Consider the following 22,617-nt stretch of genomic DNA (forward strand, 5'->3'; position numbering starts at 1 on the left):
CTATCACCTTCTGCAGGGCAATAAATGCTGGCTAGCGAAGGAAACCCACATCCCATGAAGGAATTTTAAAAAATCTCACTTGAGGACTGCATTGCCTAAGGAAAGCTAATTGCTGTTTTGAGAAATAGCTGAAGAGATATCACCTATATGCAACTGACAAATGTCAATTCAGTGAATGTCAACATTCAATAGAAGTCTTTTATAACTGCCTACCACCAATGAACATAAAAATTCACAAATAAATTTCAATTTAAATAACTTACACATCAATACCTGTATAGTTATGCTGAGAAAATCTTATCCCTGCATAGAAGCAACTAAATTGTCCTTAGGATCATGGTGAACTGATTATCTAATCATCTGAAGAATTTAATGATACCATCTGTTACCTGTTGCATAAATCTGGAGAAATTCAGTATGTAATATTTTACAATACAACTTCTCAGACAGTCAAGAAAAAGTGCAACCTTCAGCTAAGTGGGAAATTGTAGGTGAGAGGAATTACTGGCTGAGGATGTGATCATGCAATGTGATTACAACTTTAATGTTATACATTCTATCTTTATTTTTAAACCATATATATAAATTATAAATTCTACCACACATAGGTGTGGCCTTGTGGTATTATCGTTGGACTGTTAATCTAGAGACGAGATATTGCTCTGGAGTCGAATCCTCCCATGGCAAGTAACATAGAATAGTTCAGCATCAGAACAACCCCATTGGCCCACCATGGCAATGTAACCATGATGCCATCCTAAACTAAGCCCATTTGGTCCATTTCCTCCAAGCCCTGCCTGTTCATGTGGCTAATTGGTTCTTAAATATTGCTATTGCATCTGCTTTTGCAACCTCCTCTGGCAATGTGCTTCAGGCACCTACTATCCACTGTGCAAAAAACTTGACTCACACATCTCCTCTAAACGTCACCCCTCTCACCTTAAACCAATGCCCCCTAATATTTGGCATTTCCACCCTGGGATAAGATCACTCCACATTCTTCCAAACTTATCTTGTGTTCATCTGGCAGTTACTATCAAAATGGCTGGTCGAGTTCAGTTTCTGGTCAATGGTAATTCCCAGGATGTTGAAAGTGCAGGATTCAGAGAGAACATCATCATGGAGACTATCAACAAGAGACAGCTCCACTCTCTCTAGTTGGAGATAGCCATTGTCCGGCACTGGGTGGTATGAATGATGGCAAAATTTAAATTCAATAAAAATCTGGAATTAAAAGACTATTGATGACTATGAAACCATTATCGATTTTTGGAAAAACCCATCTGGTTCAGTCATGTCTTTTAGGGAAGGGAACCACCATCCTCACCTGGTCTGATCTACATGTGACTCCAGACTCACAGCAAGGTGGTTGTCTTTGGGCAATTAGGGATGGATAATAAATGCTGGCCCAGCCTGCGTCACCCACATCCCGTGAATGAAAGAATTAATAAACAAAATAAATATTAATAACAGAAATTGCACAGGTCATCTCATCGCAATGTAGTTAAATCTGCTCCACTGCAGGCTGAATGTTGCTAGGATGTGTACACAGACACATGACTTTAAAAATATTAAGGGTTGAGAGCAGTAATATTCTTTATCCTGAGGTAACTTGTGGTCCAACAGCTGATGCGTTCCACAATTTCACATCATACAGTATGACCAGCTATGGCGTGCAGTTCACCTACCACAAATCACACCACATAAGCATTTTCAACTGAGAACAAATTATACTGGCAAATTAGTTCATTATTGAGTCTCATTTTGCCACATTCATCATGTGTATGCTAGCACCTTTACCAATATGTGAACGCATCCCACCCTGCTGTTCACTCCCTCGTGTTTAATACTCCCATTATCATGCAATTAATTTCCTTTTAAAACAATTTATATACTCTACTTTAGCAAGAGCTTGTGGCAGAAAATTCCACATACTGTTTATGCAAAGTAATCTCTGTTAATTCTTTGTCATAAAATTTGCATTCAGGTGTTACTGTAACGCAAACAGCCTTCCACCATAGTAAGTTAGTTCCTTTTAACTACATAATTGTGCAGCTACCTAACACACTTGCATCAAACGGAGGGAAAGTGGTCGGATCGTGCTAATGTCACTGGCCGTTATTCTTCCAGGGACAGGGTTCGAATTCCACCATAACAAAGGGAAATCTGTATTCAGGAATAAAAAATGAAATCAACCTAGCCCCATATAACCACTATTGATTGTCATGAAAGCCCATCCGGTTAACCTGAAGTCTGCTGTCCTTACCTGGTCTGATATCAGGCCCACAGCAATGTGACTGACTCTTAACTGCACTCTGGACAATTAGGGATGGGCAATTCACGCTGTCCAGCCAGCGCCACTCACAACCCATGAACAAATATAAAAACAAAAATTCCCTCATCCTGTTAATCAAATTAAATATGCAGTGTTAATAAATGACAGACATATTAAATGATAATTTATCACTATCGGCAATTTTTAACCTTTGGTCTTCTGAAGCTCACAAGTGATGTTTTAGAAAGAAAGGTTTGCACTGTAGCATTTTGCGTCGACTTTTGTACAATGCTAGTATTTCCATGCAACAAGTGTTAGTAATGTACAGAAACAGATGAATCAAAGTTAATGAGGTTAGGAATTGTTACGGAATAGAATGAATGACCTCAGATGAAGAATCCTCATCTACACAAAATGGAGCAAGAGCCTAAAAACAAGAACAAAAGAAAGCCGCTTTAGCAAAGTAAAACCCACAATACAGTGCACTTAATTACAATGAAGATAAATCTGATTACTGCAGTGATAATAATTGTACTTCAATTTTGCAATATGCACTTTGAACGTAAATACAATGAACTGTTTGAACATTATTTACCATGTCAGCAGGAAACCCAGAAAATCCACTGAAGTTGACATCATTTTAATGACCAACTGCTATGTACACCCTTTATCACTGCCATCCCTTGCTAATTTTATCATTTTCTGGAGACATTTGTTCCTTGTCAACTACAGTTCCACAGAAACATTTTAAAAAACTACACCACTCGACCTCCTCAGCCTCTTCTATCATCATGACTGATCCCTTGATGTGCTTTCATTTCGTGACCTTTTATAGTCTTAACAAACAAAAACATATCCAGTTGAAATTTAAACTGAAGTCCCAAGGCAAGCGAGTTGGAGGAATCCCCTGTAATGCATGTGACAAAAAGCTTGATGATATCACCTTGAACAACGTAATTCCTATTATAAGTGTATGCCCTCTTTTCTTCTTAACAAATCCTTTAGTCATGTTGAAATCCCTTAATGTTTTGTATAAGGGAATACAAGCCTATTCTAAGTCAACTTTCCTCTTAACCTTTTTAGTCTAACACCTTTCAGATTACCAACCATTTTGACAGCAACTGCCAATGAACTATCCTACCGTACAGAGCATCACACAGATTCTGTCCTCTCCGCCAGAACACAAGTCAGAGTTGGTTCTGAAGGAGGTTCGCTGGACTCAAAATGTTAACTCTGTTTTGTCTTCACTGATGTTACCAGAGCTGCTGAGTTTCTCCAGCAATCTTTATTTGAGGCACAGCAGGTGTTTTCCATCCAGTAACACCAACAGTCACAGCTTCCATAGCCACCTATACTGAGATTCATGAACTCAGCCCTGACCTGGCACCTTCCTGACAATTACAGCTAAGCTTCTGACTGGGAAACCTGGACAAGCTAGTAGAACATTACGGAAGTTTTGATTACCACATGTACTGTTAAATTATTTCAGATTTTTTTCCTTATTCGTTCTGAATCTTAAAAACTAATGAACTCCTCTGATGTGTCAACAGATATCATCTATTATTTTTCCTCACCTGGTAACTGGAGAACTTTGATGAGGAATGGATTTTTGGTGTCTGCCCACTGGAACAAATAAAAGCATCATATTCAGTTATAACATTAGTTATGGCTTGCAAATTACTACAAACAGACAATACAGAGAAGCAAAGTAAGAGATACTATCTTGTAAGAATCCGACAACAGTGAAAAGCATTAAACTCCAGAGTTAATAATGACGAAAGAAAACAGACAGTGCATGATCACTTATATTTCATCTAGTCTAAGTTTAAAATGAATTCTGGCAAATAAAATTTAAAACAAGCCCTTTGTCTTAACTATTTTGACACCCTGCTCATGTTCAACAGGCTGCATCCAAAGTGATATGCTGAGACATCACTACTGCACACACAATCACACTCAGCTAAATCTCAATAGCTAAATGCTCACTTCCAGAATAAAAACTGGGGGAACTCAAAGGAATAATTCAACAGTTGAAAGTAGATATTTAAAATTGTAAATCTGGACATTGGACATTGCACAAACACAACAGCATGTGAATGAAAAATTAGTGCTAAAATTTTATGATGCTGTGGAACAAACTGAAATATTAAATCCACATACGTGACTGAACTGAAAACAAAAGCATTCTGGAATGTGCAAATGTGTTTTACTAAATCATTCCCAAAAACACGGTTTTGGGTTGGAGCAGAGCTCAACATGCATACAAATCCTGTTGGAATATTGTAATGTTAATTACAGGTAACAAGATTTCCTGGACTAGTTTCAAACTGCTAAAGAAGTCAGAATTTTGTGCTCCTAAGATGCTGCTTGGCCTGCTGTGTTCATCCAGCTCCACACTTTGTTATCTCGGATTCTCCAGCATCTGCAGTTCCCATTATCTCTAAAGAACTTTCAAGTTTGGTTTTGCAAAAGGCCTAGGTTTTTTGTCTGCTTATCAGCTTCTCTCTGGGCATGCTGGGGAGTTGCTGTATCGTGATAAACAAAGCATCATACCTGCGAGACACAGGTCTGCAATTATTCAGCACGCAAAAGATTTGGGCTGTTCTTTTCAGTTGGTGAGTTTATTTTCTTACCTTCCCATAATTTCAAGCATTCAACATGATTTCATTTGCTTTGCAATGCATCTCTTTGTTTTATTATTACACTTTTTTGGCAATAAATGTCTGATCCACACAGACATGGTTCCATTGCTACCCTGTGCTGATTTCAGCCACTGGTGGTAGCACTAGTCACAAATGGCCTCAATGTTCCTGGGTTAGGAAAGGAAAATTGCTATTAGTGTTTCCAAATATTCGACACCGATTATCCAGTAAATGTTTGCATATGCATACCAGCTGAGGATAAGATCAGGTCCAACTGCAGTGTCATGGAAGAATAGACTCCATAAAATCACTTGGGCATAAAGGATAGTAACATAGTAAGATATGTGCAAAATTTTCACTGCGGAGGAAAAGCAAGCAACTCCAGGTGAGGTAGGGGACGGACATATACCAAATAAAATAAAAAATGGAAAATAACAACTTACTTTACTGCAGATGTTTTAAGTTCTGGAAGGACTATTGTTTCCGTATGTAAAGGATACAGATGCACTTCACTACTATCCACAGAGTTCAGATTGAACCTGTGTGGCAAAGAAATTGAGGAACATTTTAACTAAACAAGAAATTGCTTTAGTTCATGACAACAATTTTTGGTAGCAGCTCAGATTTTTTTCAATCAATTTATTTTTAGATATTCAATAATTTGACAAAATCATATCAAGCCTCTTCAACAACACAAATGCAGGTGCTCCTCAGAGTGTGAAGCAACTCATTTAGCTAAATTTTTCATGTATCTTATTCACACTTACTTATAGATATTCCACAGTATTGGATGAAACGTTATAATTTCTGACAAATTCACAACTCAAAACTGCAAAGGAAAGTATAGTACCAATTGAATATGAGGAGAATGTAAGCCTTCAATGAACATCCAAGCTTTTTTTAAAATAGATTCAAGGAATGTGGGTGTTGGTGCCTGGGATAGCATTTAGTGGCTCAGTGATTAGCACCGCTACCTCACAGTACCAGGGACACGGGTTCAATTCCAGCCTCGTGAGACAGCCTGTGTGTAGTCTGCACACCCTTCCTGTGTCTATGGGCATTTCATCCAGGTGATCCAGTTTCCTGCACAGATGTGCAGGTTAAGAGGACTGGCCATGCAAAATTACCCATGGTGTCCATAGTGGATGGGGAGGTGGATCTGGGTGGGATGCTCTTTGGAGGGGTGATGTGGACTCAGTGGGCCAAATGGCCTGCTTCCACATTGTAGGGATTCTATGACTCTATGTTTCTAATTGTCTTTGAGAAAGTAGCACGAAGCTATCTTCTGGAACTGTGGCACTCAATTTTTTTTTATGACAACGGAGGAATGTGATGGTGGTGTCTGGCACATTGTCCATGAAGAGCGATTCCTTGATCATGACTGTGTCAGGCTGTTGCATGATTGGCCTGTGAGATAGCTCTTCTTGTTTTGGCACTAACCAAAAGATAACCTTGCAAGTACATACAAACGCTTCCTTAAAAAAAACAAGAATGAGTACTTAAAAACTGTTAAATTTTAAATTTAAAATAAAGGAAAAATTGAACGCAATATTATTTATAAAAACCAAAAGAACTGAGGACGCTGTGAATCAGGAACAAAAACAAAGTTGCTGGAAAAGCTCAGCAGGTCTGACAGCATCTGTGAAAGAGAAAACAGAGTTAACATTTCGGGTCTGGTGCGTGTCCAGCAGAGATTCACACGGATGATCCCTGGAATGGTAGGTTTAACATATGATGAACGGCTAAGGATCCTGGGATTGTATTCATTAGAGTTCAGAAGGTTGAGGGGAGATCTAATAGAAACTTACAAGATGATGTATGGTTTAGAAGGGGTGGACACTGGGAAGTTGTTTCCGTTAGGCGGGGAGACTAGGACCCGTGGGCACAGCCTTAGAATTAGAGGGGGTAAATTTAAAACTGAAATGAGACGACATTTCTTCAGCCAGAGAGTGGTGGGCTTGTGGAATTCATTGCCACAGACTGCAGTGGAGGACGGGACGTTGGATACCTCCAAGGCAGAGATCGACAAATTCTTGATCTCAAAAGGAATCGAGGACTACGGGGAGAGTGCAGGGAAGTGGTGTTGAAATGCCCATCAGCCATGATTTAAATGGCGGAGTGGACTAGATGGGCCGAATGGCCTTCCTTCCACCATATGTCTTATGGACCCTTCCTCAGAACTGATCGGTGGTTGGGAAAGTGTCAGTTTATATGCAGAAAATAGGGAGGTGGGTGGGGCAGGGAGTAAACGATAGGATGGAGGCCAGAGAGAGAAAGACAGTTGGTCAGACAAAGGATTTGCTAACGATCAGATTGGGAGGGTGAATAGTTATTAATGGGGACTGTTAGTGACTAAAATTATTCACCGTCCCAGCCTGATCCCGGCCTCTATCCTATTGTTTACTCCCTACCCCATCCACCTCCCTAATTTCTGCATATAAACTGATGTTTTCCCAGCCACCATCAGTTCCAAGGAAGGGTCACCGGACTTGAAACCTGTTTTCTCCTTCACAGATGCTGCCAGACCTGCTGAGCTTTTCCAGCAACTTTGTTTTTGTTCATTATTAAGCTTTAATTTCTTGTAAGGCTATTTAGAGGATAAGGAAAGCTGCTTCAACAGTTCCCAGGATTTAAAAAGGATACTTTAAGCTGCCAAAAGGATACAGTAAGTATTTTTGTGATGTAAATTGTTTGAAAATATTTGCTTAGTTAAATCAAACGTAATTTAGGGCCAGAAGTAGTTTGTAATTAGAGTGAAGATCAAGCATCACTTGTGGAAAGAAATGGACTGCAGTGGATTTGTATGCTCTTTTGCATACACTATTATAATAACTGGAGGAACTGAGACTGCTGGTGAGCAAGTCTGATAATTAAAAAGGTTAAAAGGTAGAATATTAAGGTTTAGTAGCAATACAGGCTATAAACCTGATAGCTGGTTGATATTGCAAATGCTGGAGGAGCTTCAGAAGAGATTTACCAGAATGTTGCCAGGTATGGAAACTTTGAGTAATAAAGGCTGGATAAGCCAGAACATTCTTTACAGGGCCACAGAAGGTTGAGAGGTGATCTGGAAGAAGATAATATAATAACGAGGGGATTACAAAATTATAAAATAATGGTAGGTGTCTTTTCCCTAGGATGGGGGATTTCAAGACAAGGGGGCACATTTTTAAGGTGAGAGGAGAGAAATTATAAAAGACATGGAGGGGCAAACGTTTTACACAAAGTGTGGTTCACGTGTGATGAACTTCCAGAGGACGTGGTGGATGTGGGTACAGTTACAATATTTAAAAGTCATTTGGAAAAGTACATGAATAGTAAATGTTTGAAGGGATATGGGCCAGGAGCAGGCAGGCAGGGCTAGTTCAGTTTGGGATTATGTTCGGTACAGGCTGTTTGGACTGAAGGGTCTGTTTCCGTGCTGTATAATGGTAATGACCCTATGACTCTATGTGAGAGAACCAGTAAATCAGAGATACATTGAACACAGTAAACTGGGGAAAACAAGCACAGAAAATAACTGCCAAATTGTATTATTCAATACTGGAAACTCAAGAATCCTACAGAAAAACAAAACAATAAAGTTCAGAGAACCGTAGACACATAAGACACAGAGAGCGAGGAGAAAATGGAAGGTTGGAGGTAAGAAATTTGAGCATAAAACGTGAGAACATTTTGTGGCTACGATAACTTTGAAAGTAACAGTTTGTCTACCACGAATTAAGATTAAATCTTAGTTGAGCATTAAATAGTTGACTGTAGGTTAAGATTATAGATATAGAAGGGTAATGATTAATCTCCTGGGAGTCAGATTTACAGAAAGGTGATAATAGTCTCTCAGGTGGATAAGATTACAGATACAAAGGCAAGCAGCATTCAGTGAGAACAGGGAATGGGAATGAGAGACTGAGGAAATAAAAATAAAGCAACACTAGAAATTAATGATAGGAATTGTAAATGCAGTGTTTTCAAATTAACATAAAAATTTTATAACTGAAGCTATGGGTGAAGCAGGAGTAGTAAAACAGAATTGGCTTTAGAGATAACTGCACGAGTTTAGGGGTAAACTTGATAAGCAGAAGACAAAGAGATTGCATTTAACACGGCAGGATCATAAAAGATGAGTTACGAAATTAGTGGAGGCAGGAGATATTCTTTGAATAAGTCACTTAGGTGGAAGGAACAGACTAACGTGGAAAAGCAGAAATTGGAAGGAATATCAAGAAGCACAAAGCAAATGGAGATAAAACTGTAAGAGATATGCAAAGCAATACCTCTGCTGCTCCTGGAGTGTGCTTTCTGGCCAACTAGTGTTTTCTGCCGCTTCTGATTCTGTGCCCAGATGCTGATTGGTGTTTTGTCTGCAACAAAATTGCAATATAAAAATGGAGAAAGACATTTAATGCCAATAAACAATAACTGAAGCCTGCATTTCTTCACAAAGGGGTCATGTCATTTCTTAATTCCATTGAAAAGAATTTACAGATTCACCCTCTGAGCCACACCAAGGATTAATGCAAAATTATAGTCCAGGTTCTACCTTTTGCAGTAAGTAGCAGCCTACATTGTATTACTTCGCAGAATGAATTAATCACACTCATTTCCACCAGTGTCTTCAGTGATTAGCTTCAAATACATACAAAATATACACATAGAAGAACAATAGACAACTTGCACAAATTACACGAGTAACAACATGCATATGAAGCCATATATTAACAAATTAATTATTTGTAGAAAGCGAATATGGTGGGTATTTATCTAGTTGGCGAAGAAACTGGTTATGAAAATTAAGGCAAGCAGCATTAATAAGTCGCATTAGAAGCTAAACGTAGTCTGTAAAGTGATCATTTTTGATTGGTGGGATATGAGCTTTGGAGAGTCTCAAAAAATCAGGCATAATTTCAAAAAAAATTCTTGCTAAACCCTTCTGAGGCCCTCATTTGATTGAGTTTTTTTGAAAAGCTGACCAAGAAGATAGAGAAGGCACAGCAGCAGAAAGGTCTCGAAACGGTTTTGCATAGTAGGCTTCTTAGTAAAGTTAAATCACATGGGATCCGGGAGAGCCGGTCAATTGGATACATGTCCAATTCCTAGAATCAGGAAAAATGACCCAAAATTAAGTGCAATTCTGGAAAACCTGACACAGGAATCGCATGCACTGACCAGTGAGTTGTTGCTGAATATAAAAATTACTAACATATGCTCTAACGTCCAAGTTGCATCTTCCTCAATTCGCAGTGGTTCTTCAGGTTCCATCACCCTTTCCTGTGTAAAAGTAACAAGTATCACCAAAACAAAATCTTCTGCATTCCAAAAGGCACAGCTATAATCACTGATCATTTAATACAGTTACATGCATCAAGCTGAATTGCACATAAAACCCTTTAATTTTGGCTATCGCTTATGAATACAGATGAAACAAAGCATCTAATCAGTGGGAGACCCCCTCCACGTAATTACAAACAGCAATTTTTGGAAGAGATCTCTGTAGAACAAATTAGTATAATTAAAATAATTCACATAAAATATAAAAGAGCGACTGCTTCTCTCATTATGTTATAACAGTGCTCTTTAAATGTGCGGAGCCAATTTTAGTAAATATCATTAGGGAACTGTTTCCACTGGCTGTGACATTCATATAATGACCTAGGTTGCTGTTGAGAGTGTTTGTGGGATACAACTGGGAGATACCACTTTGTCTTCTTCAAAACCAACGTGGATAGGTGTAGAGAGACACCAGTGGAGGAGAATACAAGGAGACAAAAGAATGAGTTAATGTCACAACCACTACATGATGTGGGAGGCAGAGACACTTCTGGACCATCCTGCAGAGATGTACAAAATACAGAAAGCACCAACATGCTAAATGATCAGTCTACAATTTGGCATTTTGCAGAGGGAAACTTGACATCTCAGTTGATATTTAAAAGCTACTATTCAATTCATAAAAAGTCAATAATTTTAAAAATGACACCTTTAAGTAAAATACGGACTTCTGAGAATAAGAAGTGGTCAACCTTGCGGTTCAGCCATTATGGAGTGGATTCCTATTAAGCTGATTTGTGGACGTCTTGCCTGAAGTTTCCCTTGAAATCCAAAACTGTTACAGAACAAAGACTATAATGTAAAGGATGCGCATTAATTCCGCACTCGAGGTGGACAGCTGTGTATGGACTTGACGATTGGAAGCTCTGTGACAGGCAAAGCATTGTTTCCAGAATGAGCCATCAAGTTAGTATTAGCTTCAATAGCTGCCAGTTTAAAAATATCAATGGGAAATGCAAGGTGTCCTTGTACATCAGTTGCCGAATATTAGCATACAGGTTCAGTGGGTGGTGAAGGTGCTGGGTCCTTGGCACTGTGAAGCAGCAGTGCTAATCCACTGAGCCACCATGCTGCCCTAACAGGACCAGACAGGGTATATGCAGGAAGGATGTTCTCGTTGACCAGGGAGTCCAGAGCCAGGAGACACATTCTAAGGATATAGAGTAGGCCATTTCAGACTGGAGGTAAGGAGAAATTTCTTCACCTAGAGGATGACAAACCCATGGAATTCTCTACCACACGAAGCGGTTGAGGCTAAAACATCAAATAGTTTTAAGGAATTAGATACAATCCTTAGGGCTAAAGCGACCAAAGGTTGTGGGGAGAAATCTGTAACAGGGCACAGAATAATAGAACAAACTTGAAGGGCCGAATGGCCTACTCTTGCTTCCATTTTCCATACTTCTAAGTTACAACAGTATCATTTGTGACGGAGATTCTAATTTTTTCATTTGTTCTTTCAGGTCTTACTCTGCTGCTGTTTGTTCACTCTTCATCAAAGTGTGAAAGTGCACATTTTTCTCACTAGCCTGATAATAACATTTGTTTGCATGAAAACAATGCAGCAATACATTGTATAGTGATACATGAATACAGTGCTAATTTCAAATAGCTTCTTCCTTCACTTTTACTTGCACTGTAGCGGTTCATAATGGACATATATGCAAAAACATACAATTTTTCTTCAGAATGCAGAGCTGACCAGATATCCATGCAAGTATCTGCACTTTAATCTCTAACTGTAAGTCAGTGAACATGTGAAGACTGAATTTTAGATATTCTTTTGTCTCAAACATGCCTCAAAATGATCCAACTGTGTTATTCAATAGGACTTGAACATAAAAAGAATTTGGAGGTCAAGAGTTTAAATTTCAAGACGATAAATTCTCAGATGGTTACTGGGAGGCAATCAAAACTAGAATATGGCTGGAGATCTCAGATTCTCCCAAAAGGTGCATATTGATGTAGCATGTGCCTCCTTGACTGAGCAAGAGAACAGTGTGTAGATACAGAGCTACCATCTAATGAATATAGTTGGGCATTAGCAAATACTATATAATTCAAGGGCACTCACATCATGTACCTTCAGGAAACATTTTGCATTTATCACTTGCCTTTATGTAAGTCCTAAACTCAGAACTCAAGCCATCATCCCTGTCAGACAACCTGTCTTTCACTTCTAAATTATTTTGCAGCAGCTCCTTCGACTCCTGATCTGGTTCCACTGAGGAAAAAGAATGAAACAAATACAAATATAAAAATAAAGCTACCCTACTTCATGAAATAAAGCATTTGAAAGAAAAGTATTGCTTCCCAAATGAGCTATCAATTTAGGATTCACTTCAACAACTGATACATAATAAATCAGTGGAAGTCCTGAGTGTCCTTGTACCAGTTGCTAGAAGCAAGCATACAGGTTCAGTTTGTGGTGAAGAAGGCAAATGGCATGTTGGCCAGTTACTGAAGAGGTGATTTGGATAAACTAAGTATGCTTTGCACCAAAATACAATACTTGATGCTGAATAAATGTCCCTTTAATTGTTTCAACACTGATAAAATGGTCAGAATTCATGCAACCAGCAGAATTCCTAAGGTGCTGCACATCATAAAGTCAGAAATTTTGACATTTTAAGTGAAACAAGAAAGTATGAAGCGTACATTAAGTGCAAGCTATGTGCAATTAATTTAATGCATCATAATTATACTGGAATCTATTTTGCGGCTGGAATGGGGAAGAGTAGACACTTGACATTGCCATAATTCTTCTATCGGTTTTAAGAATTGCACCTTCAAATTCCCATTTGCACAACAGTGTCTCTTGTTTCAAATGTACCACTGCCACCGTTATGAAAACATGCCTCGTTCAGATGGTTCCATAATTATGGCCCACCTTAAAGGCAGTATGTGACATCTTGGTTACGGATGTAGTCAACCCTGCTATTAACAGCTCAACTTCATTCACTGCTGTGGTATCAAAGTCCTGGAACTCTCTTTCTAGTAATAGTGTGTACCTGCAGCAGTTCAAGCTGACGGCTCATCATCACCATCTGAAGGGCAACACTACAGGCCTTGCTAGTGAAACCCACATATCAATGAACCATCCACCCCTCATTTCATTGCTACCATTCAATAAGGTCATGACGGATTTGTTTTCAACCTGAACACTCCTTTCATTTTTCCCTCCAACACCATTTGTTAATCAACTGCCTTAAAAATATTCAGCAAACCTACAACCACCACACTCTCAGGTAGAGAAATCTACAGATTAGTGATACCCTCAGGTGAAAAAAAACTCATCTCCCTCCATAATAGGTGATCTCTTATCTTTAAATTGGATGCTCTAGTCCTAGGCTTTCCCACAAGGGGAAACATCCTTGCACTACCCATTTGACAAGTCCTGTCAGGATTCAGGGTGTTTTAATAAGATCACCTCTCACTCTTTGAACTTTGATGGACACAGGCCCAACCTTTCCTCATTAGATAACAATCCTGATCCCAGGAATCGGCTAAATGAACCTACTCTGCACTACTTCTAATGTATAATAACGCCCTTTCTTAAAGAAGAAAACCCAAACTGTACATTTGAGATCAACACCCTGTGCAAGTGCAGGAAACCTTTGCTACTTTTCTATTCCAATCACTTTGCAATAAGCAACAGAATTTCATTTACCTTTCTGACCATTAACTGCACATCTTATGAAAGAATTTTTTAAAAGAAATCATGAACAAATGAAAAAATTTAATTCTGCACAATCCAAGAGAGTCCACTGTGAATTTGGGCATAAACTATGGATCAGAGCCACAGAGTCCATGTATTATAGTAATGATGTCTACAGTACAAGTGCCTCAAATAGATTAATTTCTTTGAAGCAGTGTGCTATGTGTGTGGATAAAAGAAAGCCTTTTATAGGCTGTAATTAGATTTCCAGAAGGCTTGTGATAAGATGCCACTTCAAAGGCTCCTGCTGGAAAAGAAGCTCATGGTTTCGGGCAGGGCCTCCCAAAGTGGGCTCAGGAGCACAAGTGACATTGTGAGTAGAAAGTTTGGGTTCACAAGCTCTGAGGCAGCAAAGACCACGGAGCTCTGCCTGAGATATAACTGCTTGCTCCAGCTCTCTCAGCCATTGCCATCTCTCTCATTGGGGGTCACCACATTTAGCCTTGAAATGGGGTCACAGTGGGAAAAGTTTAGGAAAACACATGTGTGGGGGAAGGGAGGTAACATATTACAATGGTTAGAAAATATATAATCTCTGTTTTATGTCGATAATTAGGTTGTTTTGTCTAAATGACAGTGTGATGAGTAGAATCGCATTGGGATCTGTGCTCATGCGTCAATTTTTTGTTACAATTTACAACAAATAACTCGGACGAGGGGAGTGGGGCACAGTAGGCAATTCTGCAGACAACATAAAGACAGATAAGAGATTATGTTATAAAAAGACGTGAGTCTGCAGAAAATCATAGATAACGTGAGTGGGCAAATATCTGACAGATGGATTATAATATGGAAAAATGTGAAGTTGCTCATCTTCTCAGGGAGAGTAAAACAAGCTGTGGATTACCGTAACAGAGAATGACAAAACAAGTCCACACAGAAAGATTTAAGTATTTCAGGGAATAGTTACAAAATATTTATTATGCAGGTACAGCACTAATAAAAAGGTTAATGGGGCAATATCCTTTATTGCAACATAGGATTAACGATACTATGCATCAGTTATACAGGGCATTGATGATGAATATGCTACATGGTTCAGAGGAAGTTTACCGGATTGATTCCTGAAATGAGTGAGTTGTTTAATAAGCCTATGTTGGACAGACTGAGCTTGTTTCCACTGGAGTTTAGAAGCAGAGTGATTTGACTGAAGCAAATAAGATTCTTGACAAGGTGAACATAAAAAGGTTATTTCCTCTTGTGGGTGAGTCCAGAAATGGGGGGTAATGTACTAAAACTTGGGGTTTCCCCGATAGATAAGCACAAGGAGAATTATTTTCCCTCAAAGAATTCAGAGACTTTGGAATGCTCTGCCAAAGGTGGCGAAAGTAATGATTTCAATGTTTTTAAGGCAGAGTAAGGTAGCCTTAATTTCCTAGAGAAACAAGAATCTATCAGAGATTGCTGGGAATGTAAAACTTGAAAAACAAACAGATCAGCCAGGCAGAGTGGGTTCCGTTTTTGTGTCCCTTCTTCTCTTTCCCACTGTAGTAATTCTAGCCATCCCCACCCCTTTCAACTACCTTCTTAAGGAGTTGGGTCGCAACCGGAAACCACACGACTGCAAATCGAGCGATGGCCGGAGTGACAGTGGCAGATCAAGAATGGGCCGGTGAGGCAGCCCAGAGCAGGACTCTAGCAGAGGCATGGAGAGGGTTGCAAAGCTCGGAGCGGGCCTGTGGCAGTGAAAAGGGAAGTTGGACTCTCTTAAGATATCTCTTTTCTTTTATCTTATTCTAAGTTAATGTGAATGGCGTTATTCATGTACAGCAAAGGTGCACACTTTTCACTGTATTTTTACATTGACTACACGTGACAATAAATGATTCAATTCAGGTTTCAAGGTCTGCTTCTGTTACTTTGTCATATGGTCATGATGTAATCCAGGTGAAATGAGGGAAGCACATTCTTCAAGTTGAAGTGATGGACTCCTATTAGTTCCATTTAAATTTGGATGAACCTGGCTATTAGTGCTTAATTTCATAAATTAAGAGGTCCCACAGATGCATGCAGTTAAATCGCACCCTTTATATCACATCCAAATCTTCTGACCAGTTTCATATACCACAAAATTTACTTCTCATTGTCATGGTACCAATGATCATTAGTGAGAAGGGGCAAGAAACTAAGGTCAACCCTCATCCCACTCCAGCCTCATCGATAGTAATAGTCCATCCTTGGTGCTACATTAGAAACCGAGAGATCTCAAGTTGAAATCCAACTAACCAATTATACTAAACACAACTAATCTGTGGCATCAGAAAAGCTAGCATAAACACTGCCAGGTTCTTGCAAGAAACACAATGGTTTCATTACTGCAATTGGCATGTTGATCTTGTTTCTTGTGCATCTTCTTTGCAATGGTAACTTTGCATTCCCCACTCTGTTCTACCACTCTATGATCTTTCTATTTTATGATCTGCCTGTACTGCACACAAAACCTCCCATGATACTTAGATGCATGAGACAATAATAAATTAAATCAAATCAAATGCATAGATTCAGTTTTTATTTATGTCCAAAAGCAAGTTCGAAAATAATTTGGTCGGGAAAAAACATAGCCTTTGCCACTACCTCTGCCTTTACTCTGTATCCCTTTCCTCCTCTCTGGAATCAGAGCCTCCTGCACACTATCATGTCAATTTGTTACTTGCAATCTAGGAGCTGACAAAGGGAGTTGAGGAAAATCCCAACATGGATATTTTATTTTAACGTGTCCCTAATCACCATTCATATTTACATACTTCCCAACCATCAGCAAGGTAAACTTAGGATCAAACATTGGTATTAAAATTTAAACCAAAACATATATCTCTGAAAGAGGGAGTGGCGGCTTTCTGGTAAACACTTAGGTTCTAAAGTAGTGCCTACGTGATCTCAGGTTGTTGTGGAGACAGAAAGTTGACGAGAAACCCATTGAAGCGTTGAGTAACAGTTCTGGTGCATTCCACAGGAGCCTACAGAGGAAAGCTGCTGCTGTTGTGAAGGAGCCTGGAAAACTAGAAATCAGGACGCTGTTGAGGCTTCAGTTTCTATTCAATAAAACTACAGATTGGGAATTTTACTGGGTGTGTATTGCTGGTCACTACTGAATTTGGAAAATTTGGGTAGAGTTGACTGATTGTGAAAGGACAGTGAATGTTTTGACCTAGCATTGAGATGTGAACCTTTGCTGCAGAGGTTGGACTGTGTTTTTCTCTTAAAACATTTTCAGTCTCTACAGAAATCACATCTCCTGGAGTGGCTGCTTAGATTAATTAAATATCATTTTAGAACGAAGGCTTGTCTGTAAACAATTGTAATAATGTTACTGTCAAGATAATGTTACTAAACTAGGCATCTGCTTTAAATAGTTTAGGTACAATCAAATTAATCTCAAAATTTTTGAAATATCATCGTTATGAGATACTTTAACCCATCAGGCTTATGCTAAAACTAATTTCACTCTAGAATTATCTAACAAAACCCCATCCTCTTTCATATTCCACAATATTTTACTTCAAGTGTCCATCTAATTCTCTCCTAAAAGCAACATTTCAACGACTGGTATGACAATATATTCCATATAATGTTGGCCTTCTGCAACAAAAACACCAAATTTATGTCCCTTTGCTCTGGATGATTTTACACCAATTACATTCTCAAACATCTTCAAAACTTTAAAGACTTTCAATCTTCCCTTAACATTCCCTGTGCCAGTGAATACATTCAAATATTCAATCTGTTTCATGACAACATTGGTCCTTCCAGTATTATCCCAGTGAACTTGACATTGAACCTTTCCCACATTCTACTATCTCTTCTACAATACTTCATACACAGATCCATCACTGCTTCTTGTATAATTGGTGATCCATGAATTAAAGATTTGAAAATCTGTCCTCTAAAGTCTCAAAATCTTACCATTTACTGTATATTTATGGCCATGCATGTATCATAAATCACTTACCTTTCATTGATCTAACATTCAAATACTCCTCCTGCTTATTCAAATGATTTTCTTCAGAGATATGTGCCATTTGAAGGGTCAGACTGCCTGTATCTTCATCTGAGGGCTGAAGATAAAAATCGTCTACTGAATGCAGCAAAAAGTAAATACATCATCGCAGAGCAGAAGGCTTTACAAACACAAAAGCATCCTTTAGCCCCAATCTAAAAGTTGTATAATTACTTCCGACAAAGAGCATTAACTTTAACATAAAAATTGGATCTTTTTTCCAAAATGTTTTGTTATTCTAGTAGCTGCTGCATCATCCCAGCTGGAACCTTCAAGTGTAAGTGAAGATCTGATTGGATTGAATCAAAATAAAAATCACAAAATAAAACCTGCAAGAAGTGCTAAACAATCCAGGTCACCTTGCTTGGCAAGTTTTACTCCTACAAAGAAAGGAATGGACTATAAACTGCGTTTGAACACATTTTGCTGATGCTACAATCACCCTACCAGATGACAATTATAACACATTTATTTTTAGCAACATAAATTCATTAGCAATGACAATAAAGAACAGTACATAGATTTTAACAAACAACAGAAAGATATGAAACAAAGATCAGGAAAAGAATACTATACAAGCTATACATAGATGAATTCTAGGAAGTGAAAAAATAGTCAATAATGAATAGCTGTTTCTCAGGCTAAGTAAACAATGGATGGAATCATATAGCTTCTACAGCATAGAAACAGCCCTGGAGGGGGTCAGAATGCCTGATTTCCTGCCCTACTTTGATGTTACACCTACTCAGGTATCCATCGTGAGGGAGCATACAGTATCCAAGGGCACAATACAGGCCTTTACAAACTGTTGGGGCATCAAAGGGGATTGGGTGCATTATCACCCAGACAATGTTATTTTGATTTAACAAAGTTTCCATCCATCTTTTCAAGTGTGTTAAATGTTTGATTGTGTTTCTGTTACAGTACCCTGCCTGTGGCTTTTTTTTAAAAAACTTCATTTTAGTTTTGGTTTAAAAGAGTGAAAGCAGCCATTCAACCTAACAAGTCCATGACAGTGCTTATGGCCCTCACGAGTCTGCACGTTTAGTTAATTTCAGTATGTTTGCATATCCATCTATTCTCTTCTTGCCGTGCTAATCCAGCTTTCCTTAAATCCTATGTGCTTGATTGTAGTCTTGTGCTTTTACATGTTAGCACCTAAGTTTTAATTATTTTTGGTCATACTCTTGCATACCTAACTGAAACCTGCATGATGGTCATAGGTCATTGGGAGTAGTTCAATTTTGCTGCTGCTTGATGGCCCACCGTACCTCACGGAAACCCAATGACTCTGCTTCAAATTCAACCAAATTAGCTTGGTGCGTAGTATCACATCAACATGGGACCTCATCGCCATGTGAACTATATGGCGATCACACCTATCAACAATAGCAGGGATAGATCCAGCTGCAAGAGGCACACTGGTAAAGGCAAAGTCAGGTAGGGTCTTCATGTTGGAGACAGCAAGGACAGCAGATGCTGGAACCCAGAGCCAATAGATGTGAAGCTGGAAAAGCACAGCAGATCAGACAGCATCTGAGAAGCAGGCAAGTCAATGTTTCAGGCTGAAAACCTTCGGCAGGACTGAGGAGGTGAGAGGAGCCCTGAAGTAAATAGAGGGAGTGGGTGGGGCTGAAGGAGGAGTAGGTGGGATGGTGGTAGGTGGATTCAGGTTGGGGGTTATTGTGATTGGTCAGTGGGAAGGGTGGTGCGGACAGTTGAGCAGGAAAATGAACAGGTTAGGTTCAGTCAGGGAGGTGAGGTGGAGGGGGAGGGCTGGACATGGGAAAAGGTTGGGGTGGTGGATTTTGAAGCTGATAAAGTCAATGTTGAGGCCATTGGGCTATAAGCTCCGAAGGCACAATATCAGGTGCTATTTCACTAGGTTATGTTTAGCCTCACACTGACAGTGGAGGAGGCCAAGGATGGACATTGTTGCCAGGGGAGTGGGAGGAGGGAATTAAAGTGGATGGCAACTGGAAGGTCGGGTTGGTTGGTGCATGTAGAGTGCAGATGCTCTACGAACCAGTCTCCCAGTCTGTGTTTGGTCTCCCCAATATTGAGATGACCACATCAGGAGCAATGGATACACTAGATCAGGTTGGATGAAGGGCAGGTGAATCTCTGCTGGATCTGGAAGTATTGTTTGGAACTTTGGACAGAGGTAAGAGGGGAGGTGTGGGTCAGGTCTTGCATCTCTTGCAGTTGCAAGAGAAGGAACAGAGTGTGGAGGAGAAATTGGGGAGTTTAGAGGTGACGAGGGAGCCATGGAATGAATAGCCCCTGTGGAAAAGGGACAGCGGTGAGGAAGGAAATATCTTTTTGTTTGGGGGATGGGGTCTGATAAGTTTTTCACGTTGGCTCTTTCAGCACCTGCTAAAAGTCTTACGTGCTCAATCAGTCATGGTGTGAGCAAGCCATTCTTGTTGATGGATATACAAAGTACTCTACTCAGACAATAATCAGCAGGGGGTTTCCTTGCCCATGTCTGTCTTAATGCCTTGAACTATTACAAGGTCGAGAGTCAATTTTGACAACTCTCAGAACCAATCCTTCTCAACTATATACCACTGTTCCATTACATTGCTGCTTTGTCCAGTAAGTAGGACAGAACACAGTTGTTAAGTGAAGACTCTGGGAAGCTAGCCACAAGCAAGGATTCTGACAGTATGACTCTGTCAGGCCATAGTTTATCACTTATGTGGGACAGCTGTCCCAATTTTGGCACAAGTCCCCAGATGTTAATGGGAAGGACATTTTAAGGATCAACTGAACAGGGTGGGTCTTCATCATGTGTGGGTAAGGAGGGCAAATTTCCTTCATCAAAGAACATTACTAAGTCAGGTAAATTTTACAACAATCCAGTAGTTTCACAATCACCATTACGGAGACTAGCTGTTTATTCCAATTTACATCATACTTACAAATTTAGATCCTCTGTTAAGTAAGTTGAGATTTAAACTCAGTTCTTTGGTCCTGCTATGCTGTCACTATTCTACAATACTTGCTGTATCCAACTTTATGCAGTTTACCTTCAGCAGCTACTTGATGCTCTGAAAGCAATTTAGGGAACAGCAATAATGATAATTATAAGGCACAGACAGCTGTGATTCACAGTTGAACTTATTTTCCCTTCAAAGATGGCAGGGTGAGATAGTGAAGCTTAAATGCTAAAAAGCATAAATAACATATCAGAAGTGTTACCATATAGAAACAGGCACAACACAGAGCCATATACACCAAATTAACAGCCTTACAAAAAATATTGCACATTACAAAATTTCTATCTTCCCTGCAGAGTCATGGATAAATGTAGGCATCCAAAGATTGCAACAATTTAATTCTATGTAAAGGAGCTGGTTAAATAACTGTTAAGGAGGATAACCACCTCTGGTGCATTCTTTCCCCTTTTAATATATGGTAAATAAGAAATATCATTCTTCTGAATGGTCTTGTTAAGCGTATCTTGTCAAATGTTGGAAAATCGAGTACCAAACTAACAGCTTTGTGAAAGTATACAGATTGAAAGAGATCATCACATTTTGCCAAAAAATATTGCATCCTTGAACTTTTGAGTTCTTGTTTTGTCACCCATTTTTGTCCCTCGTATTAGTGTTAAATGATAAATCCATCAGCAGTAAAAGAAACTATTTTGTTCCTATTTTCTGGTTGGTATTATTTTGCACGAACAAGTGTAAGTTAAAAGCAACAGTTCTACACATACTCTTCAACATCACAGATTCCAGAAAGCAAAAACACAAAGCTACAAAAACTTCACTCTTATTTTAATAACAGAGAATTAAGATTTGACATGGCCCCAGCACTCAAGATTAGGATGGAATATTTGAACTGAGCTCTTCTTCCTGGCCACGAGCGGCTTATTTAATTGGTGCATAAAAAAGGAACACCACAAGTAAATAAATAGATAAAATCCAGGAGCAGTTATATGCTCAATTAGATTTGTATTGGTATTTCCTGTGCATCTTAGCTGCTACATTTATGGTCAAAATGCAAAACGATAGCAGTAGAAAATGAATCAAACTAAATAGCACCATGCAACCCCAATATTCCTTGGCTTGGCCAGTGCATTACAAAGTCACAAAAAATAAATTAAAATCCTGTAATTTACATGATACATGTTTTCTAAGTTGGCAATATTTTCTACAAACAGCAATTTTACTTTTTCAAAAAGCTTATTTCCACTCACTCAAGATAATTGTACCTTAGCCTGATCAAACTTGACCAACTACCGACAGTTTTCAGTCATTAGAAAACTGTTAATGATTGGATTTTCATTCCTGATTTCAGATAGAATTTCAATGTACTTTACAACAGCAAGCTTAAAGTTTATACTGTCAAATTTGGATTCAATTAACAAGTCCATTTATGGCAACGCTTAGCATGCCAGACTGGCCAATTACACAGCTTTCCGTTTATTCCTTGAAGAGCTGCTGAATCTCAAAGGTAGGCAAAAAAAAGCACAATCTTGTGAACAGATGTGATAATATGCTGACTACTGAGAAATTTACAGGCCTTTTGAATCAAGATCACGTTGTCTATTATTGTTCAGATGGTAAAGTGCCTAAATATAGAAAAATCATAGAATCACAGAATCCCATTCGCCCCATCGAGCCTTCATTGACCCTCCAAAGAGCAT

At 39.0% G+C, this 22,617-nt stretch overlaps 1 protein-coding gene across 7 annotated transcripts in view; it reads right to left on the minus strand.

The window, feature by feature from the left end:
* The window catches only part of lrch1 (leucine-rich repeats and calponin homology (CH) domain containing 1), a 162,540-nt gene that overhangs the window by 37,381 nt on the left and 102,542 nt on the right, over window positions 1-22,617 (minus strand). For 6 of the 7 annotated variants that reach the window (XR_009446572.1, XR_009446574.1, XR_009446575.1 and 3 more), the window contains 7 exons: window positions 17,913-18,018; window positions 12,360-12,469; window positions 10,118-10,185; window positions 9,192-9,278; window positions 5,361-5,456; window positions 3,850-3,898; window positions 2,661-2,702 (listed from right to left, as the gene is read on the minus strand). Coding sequence is in view for 3 of the 7 variants with exons in the window: in XM_048540125.2 (XP_048396082.1) it covers window positions 2,661-2,702; window positions 3,850-3,898; window positions 5,361-5,456; window positions 9,192-9,278; window positions 10,118-10,185; window positions 12,360-12,469; window positions 17,913-18,018 (558 nt within the window). In the remaining 4 variants the exon portion in view is untranslated. The remainder of the gene's footprint in view (window positions 1-2,660; window positions 2,703-3,849; window positions 3,899-5,360; window positions 5,457-9,191; window positions 9,279-10,117; window positions 10,186-12,359; window positions 12,470-17,912; window positions 18,019-22,617) is intronic. The other variant, XR_009446573.1, reaches the window with a different exon arrangement.

The sequence above is a fragment of the Stegostoma tigrinum genome, chromosome 12, assembly GCF_030684315.1.
Source record: "Stegostoma tigrinum isolate sSteTig4 chromosome 12, sSteTig4.hap1, whole genome shotgun sequence".
In the NCBI taxonomy this organism is placed as follows: Eukaryota; Metazoa; Chordata; class Chondrichthyes; order Orectolobiformes; family Stegostomatidae; genus Stegostoma; species Stegostoma tigrinum.